This window comes from Eurytemora carolleeae, unplaced genomic scaffold (genome assembly GCF_000591075.1).
Source record: "Eurytemora carolleeae unplaced genomic scaffold, Eaff_2.0 scaffold38, whole genome shotgun sequence".
In the NCBI taxonomy this organism is placed as follows: domain Eukaryota; kingdom Metazoa; phylum Arthropoda; class Copepoda; order Calanoida; family Temoridae; genus Eurytemora; species Eurytemora carolleeae.
Window position 1 is genome coordinate 605,197 of NW_019396060.1, and position 16,674 is coordinate 621,870.

Sequence of the window (16,674 nt, forward strand, 5' to 3'; positions counted from 1 at the left end):
GAGCCGGGTCAACCTTTCCGGTCCCAGTTTGTACTGTACCTAGCTCTATGGAAAGGACTAGCCGGTGCAACAAGGTTGACACGGTCAGATTTTATGCTTCATATAGGTTGAATTTACTTTTACTACAAGGGGTAGAGGTGCGTGAGGATAAGCTATTATGAGTAGAACTTCTTAGATTTTTGTGGAATGAAAACATTAAAGGTGTTTAAAAAATGTACCAAGCTTTGTTCCATTACTATATGCAAAGAGAACGTTTCTGATATTCTTTATAACGTTATTTCTTAGTATTTTATATAAGATTTGCACTGCGTTGCTTGGTAGATGCAAAGACAGTTATTTTAGGGATTCTGGCTGAAACATAGAATAGAAATAAAAATATCATAAACATCGGGTAAATAATGCAAGTATAAATATTGGATGCAAAAAAAGTAGAAACTTCAGACAGAATAAACGTTAAAACGTCGGATAGAAATAAATGCAGAAAAATCGGATAGAAATAAAGTTAGAAACTTCGGATAGAAATAAAAGATGAAACATCGAATAGAATTAAAAGCAAAAACATCGGATAGAAATAAAAGATGAAACTTCGAATAGAATTAAAAGCAGAAACATCGGATTGAATAAAGCAGAAACATCAGATAGAGATAATTTAGAAACTTCGGATTGTACTGTACCATAGCTCTATGGACAGGACTAGCCGCTGCAACAAGTTTGACTTTATGCTTCAAATAGGTTGAATTTACTTTTACTAAAGAGGCTTCATCAATAGCTTCATCTGTATCTTCAGATTAAATTTGAAGAACATTTTTATTTTTTTAATGTGATTTTTACGTCAAATTAAGACAAATTTGACGTTAGATTAAAATAAGCTGCATGTTTTAAATTGTATTTCCTCTTCTTAAAGAGCTGGTGAAAAGTACAAGTAAAATTTTGAATTTATAATACGGAAACAAAAATTTGAATTTATAATACGGAAACAAAATTTTGAATTCATAATACGGAAACAAAATTTTGAATTTATAATACGGAACAAAATTTTGAATTTACAATACGGAAACACAATTTTGAATTTATAATACGGAAACAAAATTTTTAATTTATAATACGGAAGCAAAATTTTGAATTTATAATACGGAAACAAAATTTTGAATTTATAATACGGAAACAAAATTTTGAATTTATAATACGGAAACAAAATTTTGAATTTATAACACGGAAACAAAATTTTGAATTTATAATACGGAAACAAAATTTTGAATTTTTAATAATTTTCTTATATTTGGACGAGAATCAAAGCTAGAGGAGCTACGAGGCCACAAATTCGTGCCAGTAGTTTCGAATGCAAATATGACTTTTTTTCTCACTGCGTTATTTCTGTCCCATGGATCCTTGGTTCCGTCTGTAGTGTTTGGTTCAGTTTCAAGGTGAAGAAAACTGAACTTTTATTTTCCAGACAGAATATTCAAGGCCAGGTGTCTAAATTATTTCAAATTAATAAAAAAAATATTTTTTAACAAATATTTAAAAGAAATTGAGTTTTTGTCACAAACTCTGATTTTTTATATATATTTTATCTTTGCAACCCAATTTCATAGACCTTAGATTTTTCAAACTATGAATTTTGTTATAGAACAGATAAAATAGTTTGAAATATCAAAGGTTTACATCATCAGGTTAAAAAAATAGGGATTTGAAAATCTGAGTTACTGGCAAAGACTCAACTCCTGTACCTGAGCGCATTCCAAATATCAGTGGACACTTCCTCGACGCTGAAATATTTAAAATGAATAAAAATTATGAATACATATGGATGTATTTTATTTTGTATATATATATCTATAATATAGGACGCTCGTTTATAGTTGCAAGTTTAGATTTTAAATGTTGATTTTCAAGATTTTCATGTCGACATTTATTCTTTGTTGCACTGTACATTTTTCTTAAAGCATTGATGGACTTTAATAAATATAAATTTTTATATAACAAAGGAATCGAGTCTTTGCCATAAACTATGATTTAATAATCCCTATATCTTTGCAACCCTATGTCGTAGACCTTCGACATTTCAAACTATGAAATCTGTTAGATCAAATAGTTTAAGTTTGAAATATCAAAGGTTTACACCATTAGGTTGTATAGTAATAGGGATAAGAAAATTTGAGTTTGTGTCAAAAACTCAATTCCTTTATAAATATATAAATATATTAATATATACAGATTTATCAGCTCTGATACAAGGTTGCCCTCGAAGGGTAGGACTTCACAGACAAGTGTTCGGAATACATTCAGTCATTTTTCTTACAATCTTGGTTTTCTGCTGGGTTTGCCTTTTAATTAAGTAAAAGACTTTATTTGAAACCAAATGTAACCATTATAGTGTTATATTTTAAGATTTTCAGGTCGTCATAAAAAAAGCTCATCCTCTGATGTGGGTAACCCTATACCTGGAGGCTGGAAGTTCGAATGCATATGAACGTCCGTCATCTGGCAGCTCTATGGTGTAGGAAACCGCTCCTTTAACATGATTGAATTCATTATTTTCTAAATAACGAAATTTTACAAAAAGTTCTTAAAACTGGGACATATTTCTACACACATTTATTGTAAAAACAGAAAATGTATTATTTAAAGGAATAGAGTCTTTGCCATAACCTCAAACTCTACAGTCACTGAATCATAGCAACTTGATTGTGTAAAGCGTTGAGATTAGGGATTAGGAATTAGAAAATCAGAGTTTGTGGCAAAGACTTGACTCCTTTGCATCATATATTGTTTAATTAAAGGTCATTATAACTTAAAATTGTAATTAAACTAATATAGTTTATATAGATTTATTTATCATTATTCAACTGTACAACTACCATATAATATCATTAGATCAAAGAAACCCATAAACTATTATGCAGACCTACGAATTTATATAAATCCACTTTATACCTTGTATAGATGACATTTATTAAGGAATCAAGTATTTATCCTCAAAATTAGAATTGAATATCGAGATCAAATGTTTAGGATTAACAATACTACAAAACAAAAATTCTGACCTCTGAATTAAAAACAGCCCAGGGGAATACCTTTTCATTTAAGCTAGTTGCTTATTGTCCATACATGGGTCACATTCCTTGAAGGCGTGGTGCGTAGCTTGGCGGAGGGGGGGATAGATAAAACTCCTAAATTGATTAGTTGGCCGCAGCGCCGGCCCCCTAGCCTGTCCTAGCCGCGGCGCTCGGCCCCCTAGCCTGTGCTAGCCGCAGCGCTCGGCCCCCTAGCCCATCCTAGCCGCAGCGCTCGGCCCAGAAATAGTCTTAACCTAACCTAACCCTCAATAATAGGAGTTTTATCTATCCCCCCCTCCGCCAAGCTACGCACCGAGCCTTCCTTGAACATATTTACCTGTTATGTTGTATACCCAGTCATCACTGGCTCCTCCAGCTAAATAAATGTTTTAACATTTGAATTCAATATTTTTAATAAAAGGTAGATCCCCACAAGATTTCATTAAATTAATTGAAAATTACTAATTTATAAATTCACACATAACACAAATATAAAAAATCATGTTACCCAATCTGAAAAGTTTTAATAAACTTTTTTTCTCTAACAGGGAGTGTCGTGATATTTAATAAAAAGACATTTCATAGAGAGAGATTTTATAGACGTACAAGATATTCATAGATAGGACATTTTATAAAACAATTTGTGGACAAAAGAAAATATGTTTTCTTACATCGTAAAAATAACAGTGTATATATATTGTAGATATATTATATTTTTAAGGAAGAACATTTTAGAAAATGGAACTTAACTTTACAAATCTTCTTTGTCTAGAATATGTCCCAACCCCTATAACATTAAACTTTTTCGCGTTGGACAAAATTTCAAGATTTGAGCGGTTAATTTTTACTGATCTATCCTTGGTTCGATATTTATCGTTCAATTTTAATTTCTTTTCATCATTTAAAAGTTGTCAGCTTGGAGTAATATTTAAACTTCAAATGCAATGTTTTAAATAACTAAACTGCACCTATATAATAAATCTCAGCAGCGCCGCCCACCTCCCATTCTCTTAACAATAGTTCATTAATGGGTACAGTGGTAGGAGAAGGGGTAGAATGGAGAGGGGGGGGGGTGATAATGAGTTTTTAATACTTTTATTCATGGCTTGGTCGGTTCTTTAAAGCCATAGTTATCTTATCAACTCCTCGTATATCTATTACACATGTTATTTATCATGTATTGTATCTGCATGCTAAACTTCAGATACAACCTTAAGTACACCTAACAAAAAAAAAAATATTTTGTGATTGTGAAAGTCTAACTGTTTAACTACTTACTTTTATACTTACCTACTTTCTTACTTAAGTACCTACCTCCCTACCTGCATCCCATCTGCCCAACTACCTCCTTACCTTCCTACCCTAACTACCAAGCTACATATTTATCTACCTCCTACCTACCTACTAACCTACCTTTCTACCTACCTTCCAACCTACCAATCTACCTACAGTGAAACCCTAATAACGAATACATTGAAAGAATTCATCAAAAGTCGTATTCTTAACTTTCTGATAATAAAATGTTGCAGATATTTAGTTTTTTAATTAAATGATTATATGGAACTCTTTAAAACTATTCCCGCATATTCATGGCTATTTTCGCAAATACAGAAATTTACGTAATATAGTATAAAACTAATTGAAAAATTGTCAAGACAACATTTGATAAATTCTTCTTATGTATTCGTTATTATGGGTTTCACTGTACCATCTCCTACCCCCTATTTTCCTACCTATACCTATCTTCATACCTACCTACACACCTATCTATTTACATCTCATTTATATCTAGGTAGGTAGAAACCTACCTTCCTACCTAAGAACCTAGTTACCTACCTACCTAACTACACGTATACCTGCTAGGAACCTGTTCCCCGAATCTGCAATCCATCTGTTTAAAAGATTGTTTAGCTAACCATTCAAACCTCTCATACTCAGGAATCCTAAATATTTGAGTTAAACATGAAGATTTGATATGTATAAACCGTCAAAGCACAAAGAACATCAAACACGGCCATTTGCAATTTGCAAGTGTACAATGTGCATTGACCCGTTTTACTGAACAGTTTGATTTACAAGCTACAGGTAAAACTATTTGCGTGATCAATTAAACGTTCCTATTCCACAATTGTATTGGGTTCTACCGTGTGATAGGCTTGGAGTGGAAGTAGCACCAATAAATGCTGGAAACTACTTGTTTAATAAAGATATTACTATAGATGTTACCTATCAGCAATATATCCGTAAGGCATAAGCCAAGACTGCCCAAAAGCGTGCAAAGATGTGTAGAAAACAAGAGTTTTATTCAACCTTAAAAATAGTAACAATAATGATAATAATAATAATAATAATAATAATAATAATAATAATAATAATAATAATAATAAATGTGAAAATAATGATAAAAATTATGATAGCCGGACGTTTCACCTTCTTGTCTTGGCGGCAAATGCTTGATTTTACAGTTCTGGTAACTTGCTGAAACTAACATATTTTATGTTGGGATAGGGTTTGCCGAGACTTGCATATTTAAAAAAAACCCACAAAAAATCAATTTAAATTGGATATGTACTGTATACATTAAACAAATGTACAGTGTACAGTGGTTGATAAAAATTTTACACATATCTAGTTTTTCAATAATTGTCATGAAGAAATATAGGCTGTTGTGTTTTCGGACAATGCGAAAAAAATATTCTCCAGGATGGAGATTTGTTTCAGTACAAAGAATTATTTTGAAAACACTTACATTGGAAAGGGAACCAAAAGCTTCAGTAAACCCCCGAGGCTTCCTTTAGAAATTTGGAATGTCTGAGATGAAATTTTTTATAATGAACCCACCACAAACAACCAAACTGAACGATGGTTTAGTTAGAAGTTTTAAAGCTGATCAGCCTGGAATACAGACTGCAGGGAAGTCCTTTTTAGGTCTTAGATGAGAAGACACATTGGTTAAACTACTTTTCAAAGAGCTCAAAGACAAGACCTACACTGATCCGCAGCCATCTCAATCGGCAAGAATTCTTGAAAGAAATATTCGATTTAAACTAATTGTTAATTATTTTGATGTATGCAATTTAAATTATTTAATTACAAATAATAAATAATATTTTTTGTCACATTTGTCAAATTATTAGTGTTATTCATTACTGTAATTTTAAGTTCATTTCGTATGAACACTAATATTGAAGAAATTATGTTATATTTAAAAAAGCAACCCTGACTGCAGTTTCAGTAATTTGCCGCCAACACAAGAAGGTCAAACGTCCGGCTATCAAAAATTATAATGAAAATAATAATAATGATAATAATAATAAAAATAATAATATTTAATAAATTAATATTAATGATAATGATAATAGTAATAATAATGATAACACTAAATATACCTAAAAAAGCACAAAAAATAACAAAATAATAAAATACTATCAATTTTCTAATTTTTGACAATAAAACAACCTGTGCACAATATTAAACAAGGATTTTGATTCAGGTTCAGATAAAGCCTCAGTTCCCATGTACACCTAGAGAACAAGGATCAACAAAATTAAGAATAAAACAAATTTTAAAAACTTGGTTAAAAGTTGCAGTTTATCTTGCTTCACTCTAAATACTAAAATTAACAAAACTAAATAAATGGGTTTGCTGGCATCATTTTATTTTGTTTTAAACCAAAATTTGAAAAGTAATAAATCCTGAATATTTAATATTCAAATTTAGTCTTTCTGTTATAATTTCTAAAGAAGTTTTCTCTGCAAAGTTTGACCAATAAGTTTGTCATTTTGTCATAAAAAAAATATTCCCAACTGGAATAGGAACAGGTGTGTTGGTGATTTCACCTTAAAAGAAGCTAAACATTTTCTTGGCTATTTATTTTCAAATTTTACCTTAGTATTTCCCTTTTATCTAAAATCTTACCCCCCTTCCCGACCCTACTTGATAAACAATTAAAGAGCTATATGCATTATGTAAGTGTTTGGTATGTCTTGAGGAGACTACTCAGGACTTTAGAGAGTAATACAGAACTAAATAAACAGAGGAATACATTATAAAATATAGTCCTTGAATCGGGACTACAGTGGACTACAAAAGGGTAATAGTCTCAGGAAACTACACAGGAGTAATACAGAATTAACTATACAGAGGGATACATTTTGATATTTGTAGCTTTGAATTGAACTACAAGTTTGGTTCAGATTTCAATTTTGTTAAATAAAAGCAAAATTGTCGAAATCTGAACGAAAATTGTTCAAATCTCGGGCAATATTGAAAGCACAAAAATGCAGACCACATATTGGAAATGGCAGGACTAGGGGAATTTTGTGATCATTATCTCTAGAAATTTACTTCTAAAATTAGGTTGACAAATAAATGCAGCAAATTATATCAAAAATCAAGACGACATTTAAGTCGTCTTGCATACTGTCATGGTTCGTGGGACACCCTGTACCTCCGAGCACGGATTAGAATCAGCTCCAAGTCCGTATCCAAGCGGGAAGTTTCGATTGATATCTACTCCAGGACAATCCGAACCTAACGGAGCAGGGCGCATATTCTTTCTCCAGTATCTAGACAATACACTAAACTAAAATAAACTTCTTTTCCTTCTACATCAAAATCTTGAAATTTTCAAACACAATTTCTGTTTTTAAAACAACATCGGCCAAAAAATCTGTTTGTTATTCTTTTACCATAAAATAAGTTTGCTTTATAACAAACCTTTAGAAAAGTAAATGCATACGTAACTTTATTTTAACCATTGAAAATAGGTATTTTCCTAATATTTCTTAACAAAGACGATTTTGTTTTCGTCACTCAATTCCCATATTTATTGGGACACCCTGTATGTACAAGTTTACATTTTAGATCCTTAGCCTGTTGAATATTATGATAACAGGATTTGAATACACTATACTGAAGAGGACGTGACTTTTTACAGCAGGGTCACATTAAAAAAAAAACTTTACTGTCCCTTTAAAAGTGTTTGAAAAGTTATGAAACATGGCGATGAATGAAGGATGAAGTCTGCTGCTATATGGCAAATAAAGTCTTTTAATAATATACAGGGTGTCCCACGAAACATGAAGTTGGTGAATAGTTTGAAATATGATTTTTAAATTGTTCGATACTAAAGAGAATAGTTTGAAATATGATTTTTAAATTGTTCGATACTAAAGAGACTAATAAAAAAGTATATGACAGTCGTATTATAGTAAAATTAATTTCAAAATAAAATATATTTTGGTAGAAGACTTGTTAACTAAATAAACTGCACAAAATGTCTTCAATATTTAATACAGTATATGGAAGAAGACATTCAACACTATTCACCAACTGTTATGTTTCATGGTACACCCTGTATATTTCCTAAAGAAAGTCCTAGATATTAGGAACTAAGAATATACGGAAAAAGCCTATTTAAATTTCGTAAAGTCGATTTTAGTCTTTTTTTTGTGGATAACCCTATTTACTTCTGCATAAAATAGTTGTGGAAAATTGAAGACGACTTTTTAAAATATTGATATTTTTTCAAAAACCGATTAGGTAAATAACGCAAAAACAAGATTATTAAAAGATTTATTAAAACATCTTCATTAATAATATTTTTCACATTTAATAACCTTTGATTAAAAACAAAAAGCAAAATGTTACCTGTCAGAGGTATGGGAGTATTCATACCCATCAGGATTTAATAAAGGGATTATATACCAATCCATACTCTGTAGTGGATCCATACAACTAAATAAACAAGATATTAAGGGATTATATACCAATCCATACTTTGTAGTGGATCCATACAACTGAATAAACAGGATTGTTAATTGGGATTTTATACCAATCCATACTTTGTATTGGATCCATACAACTGAGTAAACATGATAAAGGGATTGTATATATGAAAAAATTTATAATTTGAATATCGACTTTGTTCTTACGATATCTATTTTTAAAAGCTAAAAATAAATTATGATAAGAATATATATCACCTCCAGAGCTGTATACCAGACCTAACTTTCTTTATCAGCTTTAAATGCGCTGATAAGATTGAATATCGTCTAAAGAGCTGTTTTCCTACCTTTCTGTATCAGCTATGAATAAGCTGAGAAGGTAAATATCAGCTCCAAAGCTCTACTTTTACCTGTCAGCTATAAAAAACTGATAATATTAAATATTAGCTTTTAAGCTGTATTCCTACAAATCTTTATCAGCTATAAATAAACTAATTTAGAAGTACATTTATTGCTTCTAGATATAAATACATATTAAATAATGAGTGTATAAAAGCACAGGAACATGAGTATGTCTTCTCTGGTTCCAAGATCCGACACTACTGATTTGCGGATTTCATAATCCTCTTTCGGGGATTTCATCCTCTACACTAATAAAATTGAATATCAGCGGTAGAGCTGTCTTCCTACCTTTATTTATCAGCTATAAATACCCTGATAAGATCGAATATCAGCTATAACGCTGTATTGTACTTATTTATATTTATCAGCTATAAATACGCTGATAAGATTGAATATCAGCTATAACGCTGTATTGTACCTATCTATATTTATCAGCTATAAATACCCTGATAAGATTGAATATCAGCTATAACGCTGTATTGTACCTATCTATATTTATCAGCTATAAATACGCTGATAAGATTGAATATCCGCTGTAGAGCTGTAGTCCTACCTATCTTTATCAGTTTTAAATGTGCTGATGAGATTACATATCAGTTGTAGAGCTGTAGTCCTACCTGTCTTTATCAGCTTTAAATAAACGGATCAGATAAGTATCAACTATGGAACTTAATCCCAATACCTAACTTTATCAGCAATACATAAACTGTTAACATTAAATATCAGCTATAACGCTGTATTCTACCTATCTTTATCAGCTTTAAATACGCTGATAAGATTGAATATCAGCTGTAGAGCTGTAGCTGGTGTAATCCATTCTCTGGCATGCATCCCTCCATCCACCAGAGCAGTCGGAGTTTCTGAACCTTAAAAACAAATTTATAATTCTATTGTGCAATTTATCATTCATGCTCCCATCATTCTCAATTTCATTATAGCAGCAGTGTAATGAAATAATTATTGTGCTATTGATTAGCTTTAAACATAGTTTAACTGATTCTTGGATTTTTGTCCAACGTTAGCTGATAGGTTGGAGGTTTATCCTTCTTGTTAAATATAGGTTGTATATGTCCCACTCCTAATAAAATTTAAAAGAAAGGGGGGGGGGGGGGGGGATGATCAAGATTATAAAAGTAAATAAAACCTACAATTACCTAATCTCGAAGTTCCAATTTTGACTAAATAAATTGATCTATTCTCGTGGGTTCTTTCTAAATCTTCTAAACTATAAAATAAATTGCTTTGTTTTTTTCTCTGAATTCTCCGATTCGAGAAAAAAATTTTATATTTTACCTGAAAAATTGTGGAAACTTTGCCGCCATTTTTTTCAAGTATTTCTCTATTTCAGCATATCTTGATACAATAGTTATAAATCAAAAGAAATCGGATGCTCATGGGATTATATGGCATCAAGGGATTTTACATATGTTTTGAACCTCGTAAATCGCTAATTCATCAAAACATTGTAAAAAAATAGGATTCTCTTAAAACATTCTAAAACCTCTGATATTGATATTTTTATATTTGTATTTAGTTGAAATATCTGAACAAACCCTTTATATTGATATATTTATCTAATATCTGAACAATCCTTTATATTGATATATTTATCTAATATCTGAACAATCCCTTTATATTGATATATTTATCTCAAACCTGTGATATTCTCCAGGAAAGAGACGATTACTGAAATCCAAGAATCCTTGGACCAGATTTAATGAATAGGAGAAGTAGTTGAACTACGCAGACTAATTTGAACCCCTTCCCTAAAAGCTGAAACCAGTGCTCCAGAGAAATGGTTGTGCCGAGATTTAATGGTTCGGTCCATACCAGCAAGTTGTGACTTAACATCACAATTTAACCTGTTAAACATACAATTTTTGCTTTTTCTCTTTTATAATTTTTGACAGAATATACGTTTTAAATGAAAAAGAAAAAGAACACAACCTTGTTGGTTTAATGGTTGTTGAATTATAGACCAAAATATAATTGAAATCAAATAAAAAGAAACAGAATGGAACTCGCAGTTGGCTATTTGGTTAGTTCAGGTAGGGGGGGGGGGGTCACCTCTTTTTCGATATTTTAAAATCTGATCCCTGGATTCATTGATTCTCTTTTCACTTCTCTTCTTCTTCTTCTTTCATCTTCCTCCTTGCTTCCAATCTTATTCTCCTCTCTTCTTACGTTACAATCACCAGCCTACAGAATAATTACCAGAGAGGGGAACTTTAAATAAAATGCAGTTTAGCTATTGAATTAACCGGAAACTATGGAATGATTGTCGTCGTCGTTCTTTTTTAGTTAAGAAATATCTAATTTGGTTTTGTAACTTTTTTTAAAAGAACTATCCATTTGTAATTAAAAGGAAGAAAGATGACATAGAGGTAATTCCTCTGTTCGAAACGTTTACTCTTTAACGTTAAACATAATTTTTAAATTAAAATGCTAAATATCTTATTTTAAGCTCTTTAAAAAATTCCTTTCCTTGCTTAATATGTATTAATTCATTAATACCTGTTTTGTGTTGATTTTTTCATCACAGAGAAGTTTTGAATATAATTTATATTCTTTAAGAATAACACAATCATTATCTGAAACAAAATATGTTATTTTATACTTATACTAGACTAAACCGTCGTGGTAAAAAGGAACCGTCTGAGCGCTATTGCCACAGATTTAAAGGGACTTTAGGCGTAATATCAAGTGATCCTCCGCTAGTAGAGTGTCGTGTCCAATTCATAATAGTACCCTTTAACATTTTGACTGATCAACGGTGTAGAACTTATTATTTTAATCAAAAAACGCTTTTCTTTGCAAGCTGTTTTATATCTAACAAATATTAATATTTGCTTTCTAAAAGTTACAGAAAATAAATATTTACGTTCGAATTGTTGAAAATCACTTTGGACGTAAAATGTAACGGTATTTTCACGGGACACAAGTAACGTCAGCTGAGTTTAATTCATACAATATTTGAGATATAAACACAAGGATATCTTTGTCCTCTATGAACAGTTAAAGGTTTAAAGGGTATCGTTGTTAATCGGGCATTGTATTTTTTGCATTGAGGTTCACTTGCAATTCTTCTTTGCAGTTCCTTTAAGATACTAAAGATACCGAGTATACCTGCTGAGAACAGTCTAGAGTTTTGAAGATCACAGAATACATTGAAGAACTGATGATTGCTGTAGTTTACACTAAATTATTCAACCAATGAATTGCATACATTTTTATAAAATAAATTGAGTTTTTGCTACACACTCAAATTTTCTAATCCCAATATCTTTGCAACCTGATTGGGTAAACCTTTGATATTTCAAACTTAGCTTATTTAAAATACAGATGTACAATTTGAAATATCACAGGTCTACGACATCGGGTTGCAAAGATATAGAAGGTAAGGAAACCAGTATAAATTATTGGATCAGAAATGTTCAATAGCATGAAAATTGTATCTAGTTTAAAATTATGAATATTAGAGAAAATTGAGTAAATTGAGGTTTAGGAATCAGGAACCAAAAAAATAAACATTTTAAAATTATTCTTTGAACGTATATTTTATTTTTAAAATTACAATACTCCTCTTAAAATGCATTTGCCTTGTGTTTGATGTTGAGAATGGACAAATAAATATATTCTGATAATCTTTCCTTTACAAACATTGTATGAATTGTAGCTTGCATTGATTTTTAATAATTTCAATTTATAATTACTTTTCCCGTTCATAAATTTATCCTTGAATGGATCCTGTAAACCCGCAATATATTTAGATATCGTCTTTGTTACAGCGAGTATATATGTTACATATATATTTTATAGTAAAAGCACAAGAAAGCACAGGGGTTTCAGAATAGTCTAAATATATAAATAGATTCTAACAGTCATATTGAAAAGATTTAGGGGCTCCAGCAGCACCCCAAATTCTTGATTTAGTCAGTGTTGAAAAATCGTATTTTAAGATTTTTCAATGAAATAGCGGGGTTTCGGTCGAAATTCTTAACTAAAACATAACATTTAAAAAATAAAAAAATAAGAAAATAAAATTTCTTGGCGGCCAAGCCTTATTTGACATAAATAAGAGGTTTATCGAATAAATTCATTTTGGCTGACCCTCCCCTAATACCCCAAGAGAATAGAATATATAAGAGTGGAATTTACTCGAAAAAAATTGTAAAACGGCCATGGTGGAGAACTGTTATAACTGATTTGTTTATAAAAAATAACTAAAAGATAATTATAAAGATAATTTCACTGACAATTAAAACATTTAAGTAAAAATATCATTCTTTGAAAACCTGCATTCATACCTTTCAGCTTGGACGTATTCTAAAGGTTCATGTAGAAGGAGGATTAGATAGAGTATCATTTTGATAAATTAGACAAGATACGCCATCATAGACTTTCTTAAAATCTTTAGTTCAAATAAGCTGCATACCATTTTTCTACAATGTTCTATAAAGCTATATTTTGAATAAATCGCAAAATTGATATTTTTTAACGTAAAATTTTTCATTTACAGAATAAAAGATAATCATAACTGCGTCTCAGGTTGTATTAAAAAGTTTAAATTTGTCTACTTAATTTTCTTGAAGAAACTCTAATAATGAGTGCCTTGAAAATGACGAATGTACAATGATAGGAATTGAAACAACAGACTCTGACTTTCTTATCCCTAGATGTCTTTGCAACCCACTGATATAGAACTTAAATAATTCAATATAAATTCTGTTAAATCAAATAATCTGAATTTGAAATATCAGACTGCAATGGGATAAGAAAATGACTCAATCTAAATGTCTAAATTTTTTTTCTTCTAAAATATGCTCTGCAAGTTTGCTATTATTTCATTTTTAAAAATGTTTTCTTTATACAATATTTTTCAAATGTACAGTGGTAGGCGTCGCGATTATATCATTATAATGAAGACGACTTTTTTGTTTAAGTTTTGATTACAAGTTTACAAGTAATCAAAGCTTTTTTAATTGACAGCTTCTATAGACTTTTATGTTTACGTGTAGCCATGCTTTTTAACAGCTTGGTATAAATCAAAATTGAAATAGAAAGTCGTCTTCATTGTATTGATATAGTTTGTAATAAACCCTAACTTTTAAGAGAATGATACTTTCAACTATATAAAACTTCTCAGATGTTTCAGAGATTTCTGAAAGTTAAAAATCTTGAATTTTTAAAAATTGGATAGAAGCTATAGAGTCTAGACGTCCACTCCTAATAACAAGCTTTTTTGTTATGGATTCCTTTGTTTTGCATTAACTCTTAACTCTCATTGTTTAATGCAATCGTATTATAAACAGATCGAATTTAGAACGTCGTCTTCCTGCTCCAGTTTATTACGGTGACCTCTGCATACTTTACACTATCATACATGAGATGATAATGCAATGAGGATACACCAAGCAGGCACCCTTTTGTGTGTTTACAAAGGTGTAATATACATATATATTTATACTACAGGAAGCAATACCATGGGGTTTCCTGGTGTAGCTTCCTTGATATCTTTGCTAAAGTAACTAACTAATTATATAATACTATGGGGGTTCATGGTGTAGCTTCCTTGATATCTTTGCTAAAGTAACATAACTAATTAAATAAAACCATGGGGTTTCCTGGTGTAGCTTCCTTGATAGCTTTGCTAAAGTAACTAACTAATTATATAATACTATAGGGTTCCTTGTGTAGCTCCCTTGATATCTTTGCTACAGTAACTACTAATTATATAATACAATAGGGTTCCTGGTGTAGCTTCCTCGATATCTTTGCTAAAGTAACTAACTAATTATATAATACTATGGGGGTTCCTGGTGTAGCTTCCTTGATATCTTTACTAAAGTAATTATATAATACTATGGGGGTTCCTGGTGTAGCTTCCTTGATATCTTTACTAAAGTAACTAACTAATTATATAATACTATGGGGGTTCCTGGTGTAGCTTCCTTGATATCTTTACTAAAGTCACTAACTAATTATATAATACTATAGGGTTCCTGGTGTAGCTTCCTTGATATCTTTGCTAAAGTAACTAACTTATTGTATAATACTATAGGGTTCCTGGTGTACTTCCTTGATATCTTTGCTAAAGTAACTAACTAATTATATAATACTATGGGGGTTCCTGGTGAACTTCCTTGATATCTTTCCTAAAGTAACTAACTAATTATATAATACTATAGGGTTCCTGGTGTAGCTTCCTTGATATCTTTGCTACAGTAACTACTAATTATATAATACTATAGGGTTCCTGGTGTAGCTTCCTTCATATCTTTGCTAAAGTAACTAACTAATTATATAATACCATGTGGGTTCCTGGTGTACTTCCTTGATATCTTTGCTAAAGTAACTAACTAATTATATAATACTATAGGGTTTCTGGTGTAGCTCCCTTGATATCTTTGCTAAAGTAACTAACTAATTTTATAATACTATGGGGGTTCCTGGTGTAGCTTCCTTGATAGCTTTGCTAAAGTAACTAACTAATTATATAATACTATGGGGTTCTTTGTGTAGCTTACTTGATATTTTTGGTAAAGTAACTAGCTAATTATAAAATACTATGGGGTTCCTTGTGTAGCTTCCTTGATATCTTTGCTAAATTAAGTAAATACACGAGTTGATATAGCAAACTCCGTACTGTTTACTGCGAGAGAGTAATCGTTCCCTGTTTTGTCCCCTTTGATTTGGGATCGATAGTTGCAAGCTTCCGATAGATATTGATAGCTAACGAGATCCCGCCCAGTGGTAGTGCCGTTGATTGATCACGGATCGTAAATTTGTGTGGTTGATATTGATAGTCAAGAGAATCTGAGTTGTATCTGGATAGATACGTTCCCAGAAACTGTATGGAGTAGGTATTAACAATATGTATATATATTTATATGTCAGCTATAGCTGGCCAAACGGCTGAACCGAATGGACTGCAATTTTTGGAGGGAACTCTTGAGTACCTTCGGGGGGATGACTTAACCTATAAATTTTTTTTTCAAAAATCGGAATTTCTTTTTTCAAATTCGATCAAATAAAATTCCCGGACAACGCTGGGAATCTGATCTAGCATTCTATATTCCTCTCCTCCTCCTGGATATCTATGGTATAGTAGATATGTCTAACCGATTATATTTATTCCTTTTGCACCTGTCCTCACTAAACTAAAGATTTAACCCTCTTTATACAATTTAACAGATGTTTTTTAAAAAGAAAATGAAGAACATGTGTGATACATTTTTTATCAACGAATATATCTTTGATTTAGGAATACATTTATTCTCCCTCTCTATATAATCCAAGCTAGAGACCAGAATTTATAAATAGTGTGGTTGAGCTACTTTTCTCCATTCATTAGATCTGCAGTCCCAGGACAAAGTAATTCCGGAGAAAAGTTCATATAATTTATGAAAAAATAATAAATCATCATAGACTTTAGCAATTGTTAAATAAATACTTCAAGTTATTTCATAATTGTATAAACCTTA

The 16,674-nt window shown here is 31.0% G+C and overlaps 1 protein-coding gene across 1 annotated transcript; it reads right to left on the reverse strand.

The window, feature by feature from the left end:
- Positions 1-1,243: 1,243 nt before the first annotated feature.
- On the reverse strand, positions 1,244-13,956 carry LOC111708631 (carboxypeptidase B). Its single transcript, XM_023482074.1, has 18 exons — positions 13,498-13,956; positions 12,317-12,387; positions 11,705-11,781; positions 11,287-11,389; positions 10,847-10,892; positions 10,484-10,543; positions 10,345-10,415; positions 9,936-10,056; positions 8,712-8,798; positions 7,510-7,627; positions 6,519-6,583; positions 5,286-5,369; positions 4,916-5,002; positions 4,028-4,068; positions 3,397-3,435; positions 2,445-2,514; positions 1,731-1,769; positions 1,244-1,476 (listed from the first exon to the last, which is right to left on the reverse strand). The coding sequence occupies exons 1-18, from the start codon at positions 13,554-13,556 to the stop codon at positions 1,443-1,445; spliced, it is 1,272 nt and encodes a 423-aa protein (XP_023337842.1). The 5' UTR covers positions 13,557-13,956; the 3' UTR covers positions 1,244-1,442.
- Positions 13,957-16,674: the final 2,718 nt, after the last annotated feature.